Raw genomic sequence first — 21919 nt, 5'->3', positions numbered from 1 at the left:
AAACACCTCCAAGTTCCAACAAGGACGTTGGACTTTTGTCACTCCTGAACTTTCGTCAGGGTGTGTGAGGACCTCAACACACCTTTACCTGTTTCTAGTTGTCGTCAACTTGAAGGTTCGTTCCCTCTTTTGTTTCCTCAAAAGAACTATTTGATAAGAGCTTCAAAGCATTGAAACCTTATCAACAGGGGGATTATGTAGGAAACAAACCACATCAAGCGTAAAGCCTCCCCCTTTGCTAGCAAGAATGAACCAAGGAGCCTGTCTTTGTGTTATCATCGAACTGTTTACACACAACTGCCCCCGTTACTCTGAGATGCAGGACTAACCCCACTATGTGGTCTTTGAACTTCTTACCGGAGCCGCTAAGACTGAACCAGCTATGTGAAGTACTCAGTATGAACCCGTCTTTTACGACTCCCCTTCCGGCCAAACAAAAGGACCAGAGAATCCAAGGACAGTTTTCCCTTATATTACCTCCCTGCGACATTTATGATCAAAAAAGAACATCCCTCTTCTCCCCCTTTTTAAAACAGATACTGTGGGATGCTATAAGTTCAAAGAACGGTCCCAATGCCCTTTGACCCCCTGTGGTGAGATATCACAGGAAGACGCTTACCAGACCTTCACTGAGAGGTCTCCTAGTGACGAAAGGAGAACAAAGAAATTGTATTATGTTTGAAAAGTTAGAAATGAGAACAACGAACATGTGTTTGACTGAAAAATTACAAATGAAAACATTGTTGTGGAATGATTTCTCCAGAAATTGGAATTACAAATATTGCCTGTTCAATCACACTCGTTTCATGCAAGACAATAACCAACAGAATTCTATTTTAAAGTGTTTATCATTTAAAAGTGCTTAAAATTACCAGAAAAACATCACAAAAGTTAGTTTGAGGTATTTACTGCGACCGTATAGCTAAGAGGAGGCATAACATGATTTTTGACATTTATGTTATGAGTAATTACAGGTAAAATGCATTAATTAGTTCCTAAAGTGATTCGAGGCTATTTCCTAGTCGTGTTTGGTATCAAACTCTTTCGTAATACATGATATTTCAGGATATGATGTTGAAAAGATGTTTTGAAATATGTGGAATTAATTATTAGGCATTCTTTTATGTTTAGAATCATCCCTTGTCGTCTGTCTCTGTCTCACATTCACACACACCCAAGACACACCCACAAGCTGAAAGCAGAGACATTGACCAATCACCGACATGATCACAGAAGGATCCACCCAGACGCCTCCTCCAAAAGGCGTCGCCAAACGTCCTTTAAAACAGGACGCGCGACCAGAAACTATGGTTTTGGACGCGGGCGTTCATGCTCACCCATCTTCCCTCATGTTTCCAGCCAAAACGATACCAAGACAACACTGATTATCAAGATTATGCGCCAAAACAAAACTTTCGGCACCAAAATTCTCGCCCTAACTCACACCACCAAGATCGCCGACCGCGACCACCGTGGTATGATTACAACCGTTCTGACCAGTGGAAAAGACACGACAACGACCGCCGAACACCTCCACCCAGAAACGAACACTCAAAACCTTGGTATCACAAAAATAATCAAAGGTCATACGACCAGCAGCCAAACAGATGAAGATCAGACGATGAATATAATGACATAGAAAGTTTAGAAATTAGGTTATCTAACCAAATCACTAAAGAAATGGCATCCATCAAGAAAATGTTCGAACAAATGATAGATGACAAAATCAATAGAAAGCAAAAACAATCAAAATGCAAAGATGACGATGATTCGCCTAGTGCTGTCTTGCTGGTGCAAACACATGCACCAAACCACCGTTTTGCCAATGGACATCAGTCCATTGAGGGTGAACCACCAATTCACCAATTCTTGTGCGACCTCTACGAAAGAGGAATCGCCCGAAAGTTTTATATATCAGCCACTTTTGAAGGTGTGCTTACCAATGAAGCCTTACTTGACACAGGAGCAGACATATCCCTCATGTCCGCCCAACTGTTCAATGAGCTGCGCAGCCTAGCCAAGGAGACCAACCTAAGGTTGATACTCCAAGACTGCCACATTGACATTGAACCTTATGGCGACAACGTCACCGTTATCATGAAGAAGGCTCTCGTACAAGTCACCATAGGGCACCTGACCTTGGTGCACCTGTTTTACATCTCAGACCACAACCAGATTCCTCTTCTCATAGGAATCGATCTGCTCAACCGATTTGAGCCCCTGATCGACTTTCAAAACCTGAAAATCTGGGCACAAGTCAGGCAGCCACTGCCGCTGCAGCATGACTCACTCGACGGAATTCAGTGCTACCAACTGAACCACTCTCGGGCTCTAAAGGAGACCCCCAGCCGGTCTCCGGCCCAAATGCGTCCGGCTACTAAAACCGTAGACCGTACTCTAACGACCAGAAGTACAGCCCTGTGCGCGCTAACCAACAACCCCCTCGCTACCGATGGTCTTGCGTTTCAGAACCAACACATCAACGATGCTCTTGCCAAACAGGGGGCGCTATCAGGGACACCCTGGTCCTTTGACCCCACCCAGCTCGCTGAGCCCCACCCGTTATCAGTGAATTCGATTACGCGCTCTTGTGCGGCTGCCGAAACCATCGCCCCATCGTCTTCGCAGGTCATAGAACCGATAAAACCCGCTTTCATCGACAATGACCCAATAACATTAAAAGTCTCCTCTGACTTTGCCTCCACACCCAGCCTTCTGTTCGCTGCCCGTCGCTCATTACAGACAGTCAAGGGCACCTTGGTCCATGTTTCTGCAGACTCCCAAACGCATGCGTTCGTTGTCCCACAGAACCAAAGGGGGGTGATATTTGCACATGCCCATGACATGCCCTGCGCCAGACACAGAGGAGTCAAAGTCAAAACCAAGCTAACACCGCTACCGCTTACACCACCCACCAATACACGACCGATCTTGAGAACCACCTCCGAGCTACGTTCGCGTTCGCTCAAAAACATCTCAAAGAGAGTGCGAAGGGCCGTAAAACCTACTACGACCAAAAAGCCTCACAAGAGGAACCACAGGTGGAAGACCGCGTCTGGTATTATAGCTTTGCTCCGCCCGCCGGCAAAACCAATCATCATGCAACCAAACTGAAAAAAATAAATAAATAAATAAATAAAATTTCTTCCTAAATGGACAGGACCCTCCCTGGTCACCGATAAACTGTCTCCAGTGGTGTACCAAATAAAGATTCCGAGCACAAAAACCGAACCAAAGCTCAAATGGGTCCACCGAAAACCAAATTAAGCTATACAGAACACCAAAATCAACAGACAAGCCATCAATCGCGAGCTGAATAAACCCTACAAGCCGAGAGATAGCATTCCTAATTAACGTACCAGTCGTCACGTTCAATAACATCTACCACCTCAAGGACGACATAAACTAAGAACTAGGAACTAGAATCCACTACGCTATCTGGTCCCACCGAGGACACACCTGAGGGTCAGGACTTAACCGTGCTGGTTGATCCGTAAACTTCCAATCAGCCATCCCATTGATCAGGCCCCAAACATTAGCATATCTAACACCCTGCTACCGAGACCACAACGCGTCTCATTAGATAGGCACAGGCCAAATTTAGCCAGAGCAAAAGAAAACTTTTCTTCTTTCTCTCTCATTCAGTTTAAGATCCCTTAGGGATTTATTTTTGTGTGTTTAGATTTGATTCTTTTATACCCTGCATGCTTTGTCTTTGTCTTATTGATGTGCACCAGGAGTAACTGACCGATACCACGCTATCTATGTGCTTATGTGTACACTTTTATGTTACCCCACACTGCTGATCCCAAATTACATGTTCGCACCGAGCATTGTTGAGGGACACATAGCAACATATAGTACACACACCTAGTCTGCCTTCCTGGTCTACGGGTGCCCACTGCCAAGCGGCACCTCAGAATTGACTCCATGGTCGCCCAACTCCTACCTCCATGGCCCACAGGCATTAACACCAGGCAATGCTCAAACGCCAGCCACCAGGGGCTCCAGGCTTCAACCTCCGGGGCTCCAGCCTCAAACCTCCGGGGCTCCAGCCTTCAACCTCCAGGGGCTCCAGTCTTCAACCTCCAGGGGCTCCAGGCTTCAACCTCCCGGGCTCCAGCCTTCAACCTCCCGGGCTCCAGCCTTCAACCTCCCGGGCTCCAGCCTTCAACCTCCAGGGGCTCCAGCCTTCAACCTCCAGGGGCTCCAGTCTTCAACCACCAGGGCTCCAGTCTTCAACCTCCGGGGCTCCAGCCTCAACCACCAGGGGCTCTAGCTTCAACCTCCCAGCGTTGCCTCCAGTATTGACTTCCTGGCAATGCTGCTCATTTCAACGTCAAGGTGAGAGTGATTTCCCTACCCTACAGGGGGAAACACCTCCAAGTTCCAACAAGGACGTTGGACTTTTGTCACTCCTGAACTTTCGTCAGGGTGTGTGAGGACCTCAACACACCTTTACCTGTTTCTAGTTGTCGTCAACTTGAAGGTTCGTTCCCTCTTTTGTTTCCTCAAAAGAACTATTTGATAAGAGCTTCAAAGCATTGAAACCTTATCAACAGGGGGATTATGTAGGAAACAAACCACATCAAGCGTAAAGCCTCCCCCTTTGCTAGCAAGAATGAACCAAGGAGCCTGTCTTTGTGTTATCATCGAACTGTTTACACACAACTGCCCCCGTTACTCTGAGATGCAGGACTAACCCCACTATGTGGTCTTTGAACTTCTTACCGGAGCCGCTAAGACTGAACCAGCTATGTGAAGTACTCAGTATGAACCCGTCTTTTACGACTCCCCTTCCGGCCAAACAAAAGGACCAGAGAATCCAAGGACAGTTTTCCCTTATATTACCTCCCTGCGACATTTATGATCAAAAAAGAACATCCCTCTTCTCCCCCTTTTTAAAACAGATACTGTGGGATGCTATAAGTTCAAAGAACGGTCCCAATGCCCTTTGACCCCCTGTGGTGAGATATCACAGGAAGACGCTTACCAGACCTTCACTGAGAGGTCTCCTAGTGAAGAAAGGAGAACAAAGAAATTGTATTATGTTTGAAAAGTTAGAAATGAGAACAACGAACATGTGTTTGACTGAAAAATTACAAATGAAAACATTGTTGTGGAATGATTTCTCCAGAAATTGGAATTACAAATATTGCCTGTTCAATCACACTCGTTTCATGCAAGACAATAACCAACAGAATTCTATTTTAAAGTGTTTATCATTTAAAAGTGCTTAAAATTACCAGAAAAACATCACAAAAGTTAGTTTGAGGTATTTACTGCGACCGTATAGCTAAGAGGAGGCATAACATGATTTTTGACATTTATGTTATGAGTAATTACAGGTAAAATGCATTAATTAGTTCCTAAAGTGATTCGAGGCTATTTCCTAGTCGTGTTTGGTATCAAACTCTTTCGTAATACATGATATTTCAGGATATGATGTTGAAAAGATGTTTTGAAATATGTGGAATTAATTATTAGGCATTCTTTTATGTTTAGAATCATCCCTTGTCGTCTGTCTCTGTCTCACATTCACACACACCCAAGACACACCCACAAGCTGAAAGCAGAGACATTGACCAATCACCGACATGATCACAGAAGGATCCACCCAGACGCCTCCTCCAAAAGGCGTCGCCAAACGTCCTTTAAAACAGGACGCGCGACCAGAAACTATGGTTTTGGACGCGGGCGTTCATGCTCACCCATCTTCCCTCATGTTTCCAGTCTTTCATTTCATTTTTATTTTTAGTTGAAACAGTTAGATTTTGTAATCAACAGCTGCTTGGTTCGGACGAATTCCGCACCCAGTGACGTGCGTAACAGCCGTAAGGAAGCCCGGCCCGCGACCCTTGGGGTTAGCCAAGAGCCATTATCGAAGCCAGCTGCGAAGGCCTAACCGCCCGGATCGGCTGAAGGGGCTAAATTCTGTGGAACCGAAACAGAACCAACGGTGGCACGTCCTGCTACATTGCTTCAACAGCACCTCCAGGTCCAGCCTGACCTCACCTCCAAGGTACAAGAATGAACTTTCATCAGCAACTTCATCCACAATAGATCACATACATATTTCCATAACTACAAACTTACACGCATTAACAACATGCTGCACACACAGTACATCTCATTCATGTTTGTTCGTCTCCCCCTTGTCCGTCCTCCTCTCTTTGTTATGAGCTCTCTTTATTTTATTCTTTGATTTTATGATTTTATTATTGAATATGTATCCTGCATTTTTATTCAATATTTAGTAGATTAGCATCCTCCTAGATTAGTGATTTCACTTTATTACATATAATCCTCACTTTTATTAGCCTAGAAATGCATTTTATCATGATTTAATTATCCCATTTCAATTGATATTTTGACTGTGTTAATTGTTGACTTTTGAATAAAAGGTTAAACATAATATTTGATTCCTCTGATTCATTAAAGCTGTGATGATGGTGTAGATGTCTGGTAGAATTCACTTTTCCCTGGTTTCACATTGATGAGTTTAGTCTAAAAATTTAGACATATTTCTCCTGTTAAAAGGAGTGGCACCCCGCAAATTTGAAGTAATATTAATAATCATAATTAATATTCTTAGTTATATAACCCATTAATAATAACTCATCTCATCTTCCTACATTGTCGTTATATGTGAGCCAAGATTTTGAGCTTTGGCTCTGCTGACTGTTCACTCCATCACAGATGTAATGGCCATATTCAGTCGATGTTCCCAGATGACTTACAACGCTGACCAGAGAATATTTAACCGATTTTCTCTCATTCATGCAGAATTTTGCAGGAATCTCTAGAATCTGTGAAAAATCAACAGCTCCATTGTTCTTTACTGTCTTATGATTTTGGACAGAAAAGCGTGTCAGCTGTACAACCAGCACGTTAGGAAGGGATTGGAAAAAGTCTTTCTGAGAAGACTCTTTGAACCTTCCAACAGTTTCCTCTGTCAGGCCATCCAGGAGACACTTGTCTAGTGAGGTGTTGGCCTTCACAGTCTGAGTCATAATGATGAAGTTTTCAACAATGCTTGACTTTGAACCACATCTCAAGCAGGTTCTGGTGTGCATCATATTGAAACTGAAGTGAGCATCAACTGGACACAAGTAATCTATCTGACCTTGGTTGCTATAGCAATGCTATCAGAATGCCTCCTGTTTTCCCCAAAAGGAGCAGACTCACTGCTTACCCCTATCTCAAGGGGAGACTGTGTCTAAACCCAAGGTTTGGTGTGGCCTTATCATGACCACAAAGCCTAGTTTAACCCAGTGCATATTAACTATGGAAAATTCCCTAACACGTGCTGCTTATAGTAAACAAACGATCAAACAATAGCTTGGCATCTAACGCCACTAGTCTCTCTCATAATCTTGAAATTAATAAACAAATAATGCAAACAATCAGCGCATAATGAGCTACACACATACCGACGCTGTCAGTTGCAGTTTTAGTTTCTCGCTGCTCAGCAGCCAGAGCAGACTGGCAGTAGACAGGTAGAAGTCTCTCCTGATAGGGGGACAGCAGCAGAGAGCATCGAAGGCAGGGATCAGTTTGCTTTGACTTGTAAAATAACTAACCTTGATATTAACTTTTTTATTTTTTATTTTCCTCATTTGAGATGTGGCTTGTGAGGGGGAGGGTGCAGAGCAGCAGCACCACCTCCACCCACGACTCACAGGAGCATTGCTAATGAGCAACTGGCACTCTGCAAAAGGAAAGTCTTGAAAAATGGCACAAGTTTTGTTATTTTGGCTAAAAACTTCACAACAATTTAAAGACCAGTGAGAATGAAAATAGCTATAAAAAAAAGGAGGATTGGAGGGGGTCTTTAAAAGGGTTTTTAGAAGATTAAATTTAGTATTGTATTCTTGTAGACCTTGTAATGTTTGTCAGTCCTCATAAACCATAACCTGGTTTGTGTTTGTGTGTTACATGTAAACAGGCCTCATAAACACTGTTGGTCTCATAAGGTTTTCATTAAAACATTTTTTTTTTTTTTTTTAATTATATTTTGGAAATGAAAACAATTATTCAAGAATCATAAATGTAGTGAAATGAGTGTAGACTGTTGGAATAATGTGACTGTTCATTATTGTCAGTGTCTCTGCTGTGATGTTCTGTGTTCGCTATAGTCGACTTTGTAATTTCCTTTTTTGGTGATAAAGTTGAACTGTTTCATCCTGTTTGGCCTTGTGTGTGTAGCACATTATTTAAAGGAGACGTTAGTTTAGAATCACTGTATAATGTGTTTTTATATTTTTATATGCATAAACCCCACCCATTTAAACTCCTCTTCCTCTTTTTATGACATCACTGATATAAGATGATATTTTTGCTCAGTGCACTCACAGATCAGAGTGTGAGGAAACATTAGAAACATTGATCTACAGCAGAATGCTTCTCCTGCAGCTCACTCTGCTCTTTGTGCTCGTGCTTGGAGGTAAACTTCTTCTTCTGTTGATGTTGTTTTATCATTTAACAGAGGAGATGCTTTGGATTTCATTTGTTTTAATGATTTAGTGATAAAAAAAAACTAGACCTGTGTTAAAAACATATGGATGGTTAGAGAATATTGACAAAATACCATTTCATATCAAGTTTAAAGGCAAATTGTTATATGTATTTTAAAACAGAGCTCATTTTGAAAAAAGAAAAGAAAAAACTTAGTTTAAAGTTAGTTTTATTTCAGTCAGATAATAATGAACCCAAAAAGCTGAAATACATCAGTTTTAAGTTAGAAAATTGAATCTACTCAAGTTGTGATTACTTTGATCAAATGAGTTTATTTCTTTGAACAAACAGTAGAAAATGATTAGGAGAACACAATGAAGGAGTATGGACCTAATTTAGGGCCACAGAATGAAAATTATAAATTTATGTTAAGAAGGTTTTTTATTTGGAGCTTCCTCTTCTTCTTCTTTTAGTTTATGAAAAACTTTCAGTTTTTACATTTGTGGAAATCAAATGAAATAATGTATTTTAAAAACTTACAAAGATAAATTTGAAGGTATTGTGTGTAAGAGGAAATATGATTTTAAAAATGATGAAAAAATGCTGGTCGCTGTAATCATAATTAAGTTGTAATTGTAAATGACTTTCTGAGGATAAATAATAATTGTAATTGAATTGTATTTGGAAAAACTGCTTATGGTTGACTTTCTTTGTGTCTCTATGTTGTTCTGCCTGAACACCAGTGTGAGTTTAAAAAGCAGAGAAATGTGATGAAATCCGGTGCTGACGTTCTGGGCGTGCTCAGTGAGATCACCACAAAGAGGAACATCACAGATCTGAGGCTGAGGAAACATTTGAAAGAAATGTGATAGATCTGCACAGCTGTAATGCTCACCAAAAATGTCTTTCTCACCAGCAAAAGTAACGTTTCAGGCCTTAGCCCTTCATCAGACTTAGGAAACAGCTCTGACACACCTGCATATATACATGGGATGATTAGGTCACATGATCAGAGGGGGTCACATGATTCAATAAAAAACAATGAGACTTGTGAGATATATAGTATAGATGTTTTACATAATCAATCACATTTATAATTGCAGAGACTGTAAAACAGGTGTGAATTGGCACATCTAAAAAAGCAGTGAACCAGTGCAACCATAACATAGTGCAAAAATACCAGAATTACAAATATATTATGAATTATATAAATAGAATTATAAATACATTCATAAATATCAGAATTATAGATATATTATGAATAGATTATATAAATAGAAGGCCAGCAATTTTTCCAATTACAAATAAATTCCAATTATTTATTATCCTCAGAAAGTCAATTACAATTATGTTCTCAATGACTAAATTCTAATTACAAAGAATCAAAATGACTGAGCCTGAAATAAATAAGATAATAAAAGTTAACCTTCCTCTTGTGTTAGCTTTCTGTTAGCATCTCTAATGATAACTGGTCCTAAATCAGCTGTAAAATACACTAAAAACAAATATCTATCATCTCATTTATTTCATATCTATTGGTTTCCTTGTTAGGTTTTATAATCAATGAAAATATAGGTTATAATATTTTTGATGTGGGCGTCTGAGACTTTTATGTGTCAGTTTACCTTTAGATTTATATATTTTTTAATGGTAAAATGTGGTAAAGCTTGATATGAAACATATTTTAATAATTGTTAACTACATATGTGTAGAACTGTACATAGAACTGTAACATGGTTCTCCAGTTTTGTGTTAAATTATAATTGATCATTTTTATCGATTTTTCATGGCAATTACATTTACAAAGTCAATTATCTAAACTCAATTACAAATTAATTACAATTACGTCAGCAACAGATTTTTTAAAGTAAAATTACAATTATAATTATGCCATAATTATCATAAATTATCAATTACGCAATTACAATTATAATTGAGAATTTGAAGAACTATTTACAGTTACTGGAATTGACCCCATCCCTGTTTTATTTTATAACTTTATAACGACTGCTCTGTGTTTCTTTGCAGCAGGCAGCAGTGACTTCATCAACATCTATCACAGAGCTGGAGATGAGGTCATCATGTCCTGTAACAGTGTGAATTCATCTGAAACATCATGTTCTAGCATTAAATGGCTGTACTACAGATACATGTTTACTACTGATACCATTGTTAGTGATGGACAGATTAATGAAGATTCACCTCAAGCTGCTAAACTGAGTCTGGGCCGTAGATGTTCTTTGACCATCACAAACATCTCCTCTGAGGACGCGGGACGTTACGGATGTTACTTTAGGAACACAAATGAACATGACACAAATGTGTTTCTGAACATTTTAACACGTGAGTAACATGACATTATTGCAGCTGTTCATAAATTTACTACGACAATGAACAATGCAGAGAAAGTCACATTCAGACCCAAACAGATAAATATGATCTATGACTGAAGCTTTGAGGAATCACATGTAGAAACTCCACCAGTTCAACACACTCCAATGTAGGCTTTTTCCTCTACTTCCTAATCAATGATATCATAGGTTTTATTATTTTTGGTGTGGGCGTCTGAGACTTTTCTGTGTTACTATAAATCTTTTTTAAAATGGTAAAATGTGCTAAAGCTTGATATAAAACATATTGTTAACTACATATGTGTAGAACTGTACATAGAACTGTAACAAATGTTAAATTATAATTGATAATTTTATAGAACTTTCATGGTAATTAGGGAGGGTTTTTCCTCTATTTTCTCACTAATTCTTTAGTTGAACAGCTCTAGGACAGATGACAACAGTAGTTATTTTTTAAGTTTTAGTCACAAGTAAAGATTTAGCAGTCCTGTTTCTGTTTGTTCCTGAAACTAAGCCCTCACGCAGGTGGCGTAGCAGAAGAAATTATGTCCAGACATTTGAGAGTCCTACATTTTTCTTCTTGAGCTGCTGAGATGGGCCCAGAACAAAGAGTGAAGCTGGTGTAAGACGTGATTGGTCGATTTAATCACAAGGCATTCCAGCCCCGCCCTGTAGGCCATTTAAGAGGGGATGAGGGGAGATGATGTCTCAGTTATCATCAAAATGACCAAAATGTGTCTTTTTTGTCAACCTGCCATCCCTCCCTCAGCCTGGGCAAAGCAGTAAATGTTAAAGCTGCAGTATGTTGAATAGTGAGACACTCCCCTCTCCCCCCTCCTTTTCTCAGCGTCAAGCTCCTGTATTTCTGAAGCTCATTTACAGCCAGGAGAAAGAGCAGAGATTCACTGTCTACTCTGAGCATATTGTAATCTAAAGTGTTCTAAGATGATTATAGATTTTTGACCAAATGATGCCATAAAAAAACTTACATACTGCAGCTTTAAAGACCATCAGTTCTGGCCAGGGTTGGGGTCATTTCTAATTGTAATTGCGTAATTGATAATTAATTACAATTATGTCATAATTCTAATTGTAATTTAAAAAAATGTTGCTGTTGTAATTGTAATTACATTGTAATTGAGTTCAGATAATTGACTTTGTATTTGTAATTGCAATGAAAATTCTATAAAAATTGTAAATTGTAATTTAACACAAAACTGGGAAACCATGTTACAGTTCTATGTACAGTTCTACACATATGTAGTTAACAATTATTAAAATATGTTTCATATCAAGCTTTTCCACATTTTACCATTTAAAAATTAAATAAATCTAAGGATAAACTGACACATAAAAGTCTCAGACGCCTACACTAAAAATATTAAAACCTATATTTTCATTGATTATAAAACCTAACAAGGTAACCAATAGATATGAAATAAATGAGATGATAGATATTTGTTTTTAGTGTATTTTACAGCTGATTTAGGACCAGTTATCATTAGAGATGCTAACAGAAAGCTAACACAAGAGGAAGGTTAACTTTTATTAGCTTATTTATTTCAGGCTCAGTCATTTTGATTCTTTGTAATTGGAATTTAGTAATTGAGAACGTAATTGTAATTGACTTTCTGAGGATAATAAATAATTGGAATTTATTTGTAATTAGAAAAATTGCTGGCCACTGTAATCGTAATTGACAACATTTACAACCATGACAACACACTACTCTCTAAATTTATTGTAAAAACTTTGTAAAAAATCTATATATATATGTGTTATGTGTATATGTACATATGTGTAAATACATTTGCATTTCTGGGATTTATAAGTATATCTGTGGTTCTGGTATTGTTAAATGTATTCATAATTCTATTTATATAATATATTTATAATATATCTATAATTCTGATATTTATGAATGTATTTATAATTCTATTTATATAATTCATAATATATTTGTAATTCTGGTATTTGTATGTTGTGGTTGCACTGGTTCACTGCTTTTTTTGATGTGCCAATAACTGGTCCTAAACCAGTTATCATTAGAGATGCTAACAGAAAGCTAACACAAGAGGAAGGTTAACTTTTATTAACTTATTTATTACAGGCTCAGGAACTGTGATTAATTGTAATTGAACTTTAGTCATTGAGAACATAATTGTAATTGACTTTATGAGGATAAAAAAAAATTGTAATTTATTGTATTTGGAAAAATGCTTGATACTGTAATTGTAAATGATTTGTAATTGAACATGGGTAATTAAAAACTTACAGTAATTGTAACTGAAAAATGTAATTGACACCAACCCTGGTACTGACTACAAATATCACTGTTCATTTAATTATTTGGATTCTTTCACATTTCCTCAGTCTCAGCAAATCAAAGCACTGATCCAGTGGGAGGAGTCACACTGACGTGCACTCTGTGGGTGTACGCATACACCTATTGTGAAGAAGACAGCCTGAGATGGCTGGATGAGGAGAGAGATGAACTGAAGCAAGATGATGATGAAGTCTATTATAGTAGACAGATGAAATGTGTTTCTGATCTGATGATAACACGTCAGATTAACCACAACAGAAGATACACCTGCCAGTTTGTTATAAACAATGAAGTGAAGATTTCTGCTGACTACACACTTGTGTCTACAGGTAGGACGACCAATCAAATCTCACCTTTAACATGTAAACACTGTCTTTATATGTTCTTCATTATTTTCAGCTCCAGTTGATTTAACGTCTGATTCGACTCCAAACAAGATCATCTTCATCCTCAACATTGCAAAGATTTGCCTGCTGATCATCCTGGTTGTTATTGTTACTACTGTTCAGATTAAATACAGGAGGAGGACTGGAGCAGCAGAAGGTGTGTATCTCTACAAAGATTTAGTTAAAAACCTATGACAACAGAACATAAAGGTCTGTGACTCAGAGAGGACAAACTATGAAAGGATAAACTCTTCTTTTCTGTTTGTTTGCTGCTGAGAATCATATCAACACTGTACGACTTTAGTTATAACATCAATAACCAGTTTTTGATTCAATTCCAATGACAGAAATGTCTTTTTTTTTGTTACAGATGCTCAAGATCAAGATTGTGTTCCTGTGAGTATATTTATAACCAACCAGCTTCTTACTAAACACACGTCAGCTCTCAGGAACTATTTAGGTTCTCAAATGTGGTCCAACAGCAGCAAAAGTAACCAGTGATTGTTTCCCAATACACAGAGTGGTTGATATGTGACTGCTCTAGGTTTAGACCTAAAGAAAAGAATCTGAATTATTAAACACAGGTGTTATGTACGTGGTTAGGAATATTAAAAGAGACAGCAGACTCGTGTATGAGAACATGAACTTTTTAACTTTCTTCTTCTTCTCTGCTATACAGTCAGCAACACAGCATCATTCAACCACAGCGACCCCTGTGGTGTAGCAACTGAAGACACAACATATTTCCCCTTTGTTTAAGAATGTTACTGATAACTAGGAAATAATCAATACCTGAAATCAAATAAGACTGACTGTAAATTAGTGTTAACTTCAATCTTCATAATTGTTTTTTCACTGCAATCACTTGTTAATATTAACAACATTACTCAGTACTACAAAATAATTATAAAGTAGCAACATAACCTTACAACTACAATTACAGTATCTCTTCCACTTGTAATTCACATCATGACAAAGTCATTTCACATTGTCTGGAATGTTTTTCCCTTTTTTTTTACATCATTTTCTATTTCAATATTCCCCCCAAAGGCCATGAGAACAAATAATGTTTGTAATTGTTAAGCCAAGCAGGCTTATTTCTGAACCTCGTGGGTCTAGGCACGTTATCAAACAGTGGTGGTGCAAGTTCTGGCTCAGGGGCTGGGGCAGCAGTCATGGTTTTAATGATGTTCTTTGAGCTGTCTGGGACCAGAGAGAGATGAGATGCATTCCATGTACGACCATCCTACTTTCTTGGCTTCGCTTGCACGACGTGCACAGGAGATTGGGACTCACTGAAAGAGTCTGTACATGCATGATCGCAGCTTCCATATTAACTGATAAATCCATCCATATTTCCCTCTGTTTGCACCAACAGCTTCTCCCGTATTCTTGGGCTGCTGGCATGCTCAATGAGTTGGTCCTGGATCATCTCATCAGTATTCTCAGTAAACACACACGTCACCGCCAGCTCTCGTAGCCGTCGACTAGTCGATGACGTCACCAAGAGTCGAAGTCGAGCCGAGTGGCAGCCGAGTGCCGGTGTTGTGCCAAAATCCGTGACCCAAATAAATCTATGACAGCCGGTGGCAACAGTTCCAACCCCTGTGGCTTCTTGGCGAACATTTACTCCCCCTTAAACATGTTTGAAATTCTTCTCCAGTCTGCATTTACTTCACCCACCAGAGTGTCATGTTTAAGGGTGTGTAAATAGCTCCTTAACTCATTCAGTGCCAGCGATTTTCAAATTTTCTACCCCCTCAGTGCCAGCCGTTTTTGAGCATTTTGACTGAATTCAAAGACCCACAGAATATTTTCTACTATGACTATCTGAAATCTGACACCAGATTCTGAAAGATTGAAGCCTCTACTGTCATGAAAAATGACAGTAGAGGCTCGTTCCGTTCTTTTGTAATCAGCCGTTGAATAGAGCAAGTTTTACACAAATCTTCAGTTTCAGAGCAAAAAGCTGAGAAAACAGCCTTTTTGTAAAAAAATCCTGTCAGTGACTTTAAAGCTATTTTTTTTTTTGCTTTAGTGACAACATTGTTTCCTTATATAAAACACTGAGACCGGGCTTTTGATGGCAAAATTAGTATTATTTTGCTGTCTATGTCAGCGTTGAATGGATTTCTTACTGTATTTTGGCGTTCCTCCAACGTTCCGTCCCGTCAGTCTGTACACAGACGTAACTTCCTCTTCCTCCTGACACGCAGCAATGACCCGTTTAGCCCGGTTAGTTGATGGTTTTATCTCACGATTACAACATTATCAATAATCTACTCAGGTCCACACATGTTCTGTGTTAGTATGTGGAGCTGTGAGCTGCTGGATACGTCACAATATCACTTTGTAGCGCCATATTCTCAATCGTTCCTTCTTCTCCCACCCAGCTAATCATAGCATCAGTGGCTAATCTCTCATCTCAAGGTGCACCGCTGCCATCGTCAGGGCATAGTTGGTCACTACAACATCCCACAGCTTAAATATTGATGAGGGACCTCCGCCAGGGTGTTTTCTAGTAATCCCCGTGAAAAAACGCAAATGACGAGTTTCTCGTCAATGGTGCTGAGCGTTCGGATTTGAAATGACGAGATATCTCGTCAGGGGCACTGAGTGAGTTAATAGCTACGGAGAGGTTTACTCAGTTGACGTAGCACTCTTCTTCTCTACTGCCGAGAAGCCACAGATTTTTACGGGTCACAGACTTTGGCACTACACCACCAGGCCCTGGGATACGTGACATGCTATAGAAGCTAAGTAAACCCAGGAAGTGCTGCTTCGCCTACCATGAGCCTATGATAACTGTTAAGTCCCAAGGCTTCCTCAAAGCCAGGCGTTTAGACTTTGTTTGGGCTGTTTTTAAAGTAGCTTCGGCTTCCTTCACCAAAGCCGGTGTTGTCAAACCTCTTTGGAGCTATTTACATTTTAATGTCTGCCGAGAAGCCACAGGGGTTGGAACTGTTGCCACCTCCAGTCACAGATTATTATGGGTCACAGATTTTGGCACAACAGCGGTCTTCCCCCACTAACGAAGCCTCCGTCCTGCTCTGCTGTTTTCCAAATCTGCTTAATACACAGACATGTTTCCACTACAGCTAATGTTAGCATGTATATTAGCCATAGTATCTGCCTACCAGCTGCAGTTTGAGCACAAACCAGGAAGGAGCGAGAATTGCTTGATTTTATACTAGGACCCTCGTTTGCTGTGTTGTGCCGCCATCTTGGGCTCAAGTCAGGTACTGCGACAAGTTGAAGTCACGTAGACAGATTTGTGAGACAACAATAAAGTCGACTAGTTTGTTCAACCCCTACTATGCAGTCAGCTGCACAGCATCATTCAACCATAGCAACCACTGTGGTGTAGCAACTGAAGACACAACAACATTGGAGAGTGGCGTGAGAGCTGTGTTTCAGATTTAGAAAGGATGTAAATTTGGGATGCATCATCTGTAGTGTTCCTTTGAATCAAGGGGTGTTTCTGCCTTTTTAACACTGAACACCCTTGTTACGGCTGAATTTACGGTTGACCTCATTTGAAGACATGATTCATTGCTCTGGTTGAATGATGGAGTCCAGGAGAAGCATTGATGATTTTATATAAAAAAAGTTTATTCTAAACTAAGAAAAAAGGTACAAGATGGAACAAAGTGAAACAAAATTAGCGTCCGTCCAGGCGGACGTCCGAAGGAAGTGCCGCGCCCTCTAACAGTTTCAGCTTAAGGTTTTATACAGATGAGAAAAGGTCCCAACCCTGAGAGACAAAAGGGAGGGAGTCAGATGCTCCCACAGTGAAAATGTTGGAGGATGATGAAGACATGTATAAAAGTGAGGAAGATCGGGCGCCACTCTTATCTGTCCTTGATAAGTGTGTGCGTCAGTGTATATCTGCATGTGAGCAGAGACTCTGTGCTGCACTGAGAATAATACGATCTGTACTGTTTAATCATGATTCAGCTGTTCAAAAGTGTAAAGAGTAATGCAGTCATCATGTATTAAAACATGACAAATTGTACACATGAACATACATTTGACGATATGATGATGAATATAAAAATGACCATAACACCCTCATCAAAGGTGACCAGCTACAGGGTGATCAAGCCTGAGCTTGCGTCCCATAACTGTTTCCTACTCTCTCCTATCTGCAGTTTTAGGCCACCTCACACACACTTGAAAAACACCAAGAATGTAATCAATGAACTCTTTATAATTCAGGGTCTTCCTAGATTTAACTTTAGAGTCTTTATCAAAACCAAGGTCATGAGTTTTGTGCTAAAGTTAAAAAGTGTATCATTAGTTGTATCTAGTTTGTGTGGACTGTCTGAGAAAGTATTTTCAGAAATGCTTTATAGCATTTGTTACTATTTTTACACATTTTACACAACTAAAGAGTTGTGATTGTGGATTGTTACTTGTTATCACTATAGTTTCTACTTCTGAAGTACTTTGTTTGCACTCAGGATGAGCAGGACAGCAGAGTGATCTGTGATAATGTAGAGAATCACCAAGGCCCTGCCCAGCACCACGGTAAGTGACTCATATACGTCCCAGCATTCAAGGATCTGTAACCTACGCAATATTTGAGCTGTTGAACTGTTACACATTATAACAATAACACAGATACACAAACAATTCTCCCAAAATATTGATGGGATAGGTTTATTGTAATCAGAATAAGTGTTTGTTTTCATACTTTTTTTTAATAAATGGTATTGTGCTCTGCAGCACTGTGTGGTCTTACAAAGGTCTTATAGACATAATTTACAGGGGTCCTTTAACTCTATTAACAGCATCTGCCTTTATTGTCGCTTCTGTGGAAACATCCTTATCCTTAACCCTTGCAACACATCCTGGTATGTGTGCATTAAAATGACCGTAACTGTTAAAATTTGCTCAATTTGAAAAACTCCAAATGTTTCTATAAGCTAACATGTTGTGCTTTAATGACAACCTACACACATTACAGTAATCACGTTTCCTCCTTTGTAAAAACCCCGCGAAGAAGTCGCTTCTGTTTGCGGGTGGTGCTGGGGAAGGGGTGCTGCACGTGCAAACATTGAGATTCAAAAAAAGAGTAAATTATTTCATATTTGTAGCAAAAAAATAGAATCTGGAAGACCTTCAAAGATGAGGAAACTTCCACAGAGGTTTATAGACGTGTTTGATGTCGAAGGCTGGGTCGACAGTGCTGCAAAGTTTGCTGCAAGAGAACTCCTGGGAAGTGTTTGTGTTAGTGATGTAGGCCTGTGTCTGCAGCCACACAGGAACTGCTTCCTTCAGTTCCATTGATGCCATTAGGGCCAAAAACACCTGTAATTAGTCTTTGCACAATTATAACCAGGAAAACATTATTATTTTTTTTTATTGTAAATAGGTTTATACTCTTCTGAATATTCCTACTGAAACTAAAAAAAACTATTTTGTTTTTTTTTTTTTTTTTTTTAATTTCAAAATGGTATTACACTGTTGGAACAATAATAAATAGTGATAAATTGCCATATATTGGAGGTCTAAAGTGTAATGGAAAACACTTCATCATAGGACATTTTTATGACCATTTTATATGGACAAAATATGCAAGAAAACCCATGCAGAGATGTTAATATTACAGGTGTTAAATAGTTAAAACTCTGATTAAATTACAAGGGTGTGAAACACCATGAAGGTGGAGACAAATGCTTCCTTGTTGACATATGCTGCTATCCTCTTTTAAACACATACAATCAATCAAAACTCCCGTATTGTTTCCTGTAGGTCAGAAAAAAAGAGGAGGAAGAGGAAGAAGAAGTGATGTCTTCAACAGTCAAAGAAGCAGTGAAGAAGATGTGTGTGAGGAGAGGACAGAGGAATTTTACACCAGCTTTAACTGTACATGAAAAGAAGCTGTAGCAGTAACACGCCTCCACTGATGTGTGTGCATTTCATAAGTGCTTTTTACGCAGTGACTCTTCTTTTTGTGGCTCATTTTTTTACAGTTTGGTTTGGTGGATCAGCTTTTTTCAAAGTGTAACAATGTGGAAACATCAAAGCGATCAGCAGACGTCTCTGATGTAGACTGGCAGTTGTCAGTCGAAACATGTCAGGAGATCAAAGTGGATTTATTAAAGAACAGTTGCTTTAAAAAAAAGAAACCATAACATAACATTATCATCAGAAGTTTGAAAAGAACATCAAGATCTTTTGTCGACTGTCAATGTTTATTTTCAGGGCTTTTTCTTTGTCTAATTACAACTTTATTCTAATAATATTAAATAGTTTTTTCTCATAATAGAATAAGTTTACTTTTGGAATATTATGACTTAATGACTGTTAAAAATGTCTTATACTAATACAACTTTACTCTTAAAGTCTAAAAAACGATGCTCACACAGATACTCTTTCTTCATTTCTGACCCAAGATAAGGTGTAAATATGTCTCAATGTACTTCCTATTTTCAGCTTCTTTTTTCTCACTGACTTCCTCTTTTCTGTTTGTTCCATTGCTTTCGTGCAGAGTGAGAGTCACATTGTGAAAAAAAAAACAAAAAACACCACAAATGAAGCCCTCAGTTTCTTTGCAGTTGTAGATTAAAATCTCACACAGCTCAGTTACAGTCAGTGTCTCAGGTACAACATGTTTAAGCAGAGGTGAAAGTAATGGATTACAAGTACTCACATTACTGTAATTGAGTAGCTTTTATGGGTACTTGTACTTTTTTGAGTATATTTCTAAATAAGTAATTTTACTTGTGCTTAAGTACATTTAAAAGAAATAAAGTAATTCATTACATTTCTACACCAGCATTATGTACAATTAAATGATACAAAATCGAACCAGTGTAACGTAAATCGGGGAGTACCCCAAGGCTCTATACTTGGGCCATTACTGTTCACATTATACATTAATGACTTTACAAAAGCATCAGAAAGATTACAGAGTATTTTATTTGCAGATGACACAACCTTATTTTACTCACGTGAAGAAATACAGGAGACAATGGAAGTAATAAATGAAGAACTCAAAAAAATAAAACATTGGTTTGATCAAAATAAATTAGTTCTCAATGTTAACAAAACAAAACATATAATATTCAATGACAAAAAAAACACTGTTGATTTATCAATACAAATAAATGGGATGGACATTCAAAAGGTTAAAAAATAAAATTAATTCACCAATTAACTGGACAGGCTGATTATATAATTATTATTATATATTAAATTTCCTCTACTCACTTTATATAACACAATGATTGTACCATATATAACTTACTATGTGGAAATTTGAGGTTTGACCTGTAAAACTTACATACAGCCACTGTTCAGGGCTCTGAAAACTATATATAACATTAGACATAGAGATCCATCAAACCCACTATTTATCAAATGTAAGTCACTAAATTTTATTGATATTGTTGATTATAATATTCTTCAGATTTTGTATAAAGCCAATAATTAAAAAAATTACCAAAGAACATCTGATAAAGGTTTGAAAAAAGATAAATGACATGAAAAAATGTATTATGCTGAAGAAGAGATATGAGACAGAAGTGTAACTGTATTGTTGACAATGACTTTGTTGCAGCTTGACTTTGTTTAATGCAATTATTCTTTTTTTTTTAAGGAGGGGTCAGATGTTATAAGTTTTTACTTCTTTCTGCTCCTTTTTATTCATATTTTTTTCTTTTTTCAATGTGGAGAAGAAATAATATTTTTAATGTCTTGAATGAAATAAATAAACAAACCAAAGGAAATGATTGTGTAACTAAGTTATGTTTATCCAAAGGAACCTATGATCAACGTACAGTGCACTGTGTCTGTATTCTGACTGTTGTCAAAGCGTTGCATTAAAAGAAAGTTTTAATGGCTGCTAAAGAAAACTATAAAAACATTTATTCCACAACAACATCTGTTTTCAGGCAGATCACACACAAAAGTAACATCTTCACTCAATGGCTGATCCTAAAGGTCACCAACCCCTGGTTTAGGTCCTCTTCTTCTCTCTCTCACATTAAATAAAGCATTAAACTGATTCGATGTAAATGTTGATGCTGTAACATGTTTCTCTCTCTGCAGTCTGTGTTTTCTCCTCTCTCTCCTCTTCCTCTCTTCATTCTGACTTTTATTTTTATTTATAATATTTCATAGAATTAGGAGAATTTCTTTTTTTTAACCACATTTGTTTAAGTTTTTATTTTCAAAAAAATTATTAAATTAAAACTTTAAAAATTCTAAAAATAAAAATATGTAAAAATTAATTGGAAAAAATTTCAGGGTTTTTTTGTTCTGTTTTTTTTTAGATTTTGGAGATTAAATGTTCTGTGTTCGCTATAGTCGACTTTGTCATTTTCTTTTTTGGTGATAAAGTTGAACTGTTTCATCCTATTTGGCCTTGTGTGTGTAGAGATGGTTAGGAA

At 38.2% G+C, this 21919-nt stretch overlaps 1 protein-coding gene across 3 annotated transcripts; it reads left to right on the top strand.

Moving 5' to 3' along the window:
- Positions 1–8315: 8315 nt before the first annotated feature.
- LOC114457796 (uncharacterized) lies at positions 8316–20044 on the top strand. Of its 3 annotated transcripts, XM_028439876.1 has the most exons (8): positions 8364–8446; positions 9201–9378; positions 10486–10800; positions 13182–13463; positions 13534–13677; positions 13891–13916; positions 17984–18050; positions 19278–20044. In XM_028439876.1, the coding sequence occupies exons 2-8, from the start codon at positions 9345–9347 to the stop codon at positions 19397–19399; spliced, it is 990 nt and encodes a 329-aa protein (XP_028295677.1). In that variant the 5' UTR covers positions 8364–8446; positions 9201–9344; the 3' UTR covers positions 19400–20044. The 3 variants fall into 3 exon arrangements, with proteins under 3 accessions (XP_028295676.1, XP_028295677.1, XP_028295675.1); XM_028439875.1 differs by lacking the exon at positions 9201–9378 and having other exon boundaries at positions 8316–8446; positions 10489–10800; XM_028439874.1 differs by lacking the exon at positions 9201–9378 and having other exon boundaries at positions 8366–8446.
- The last annotated feature ends 1875 nt before the right edge of the window (positions 20045–21919 follow it).

This window comes from Gouania willdenowi, chromosome 24 (genome assembly GCF_900634775.1).
Source record: "Gouania willdenowi chromosome 24, fGouWil2.1, whole genome shotgun sequence".
In the NCBI taxonomy this organism is placed as follows: Eukaryota; Metazoa; Chordata; class Actinopteri; order Blenniiformes; family Gobiesocidae; genus Gouania; species Gouania willdenowi.
Note: the sequence above shows the minus strand (reverse complement) of the source record. Positions and strands in the feature narration are given on the sequence as shown.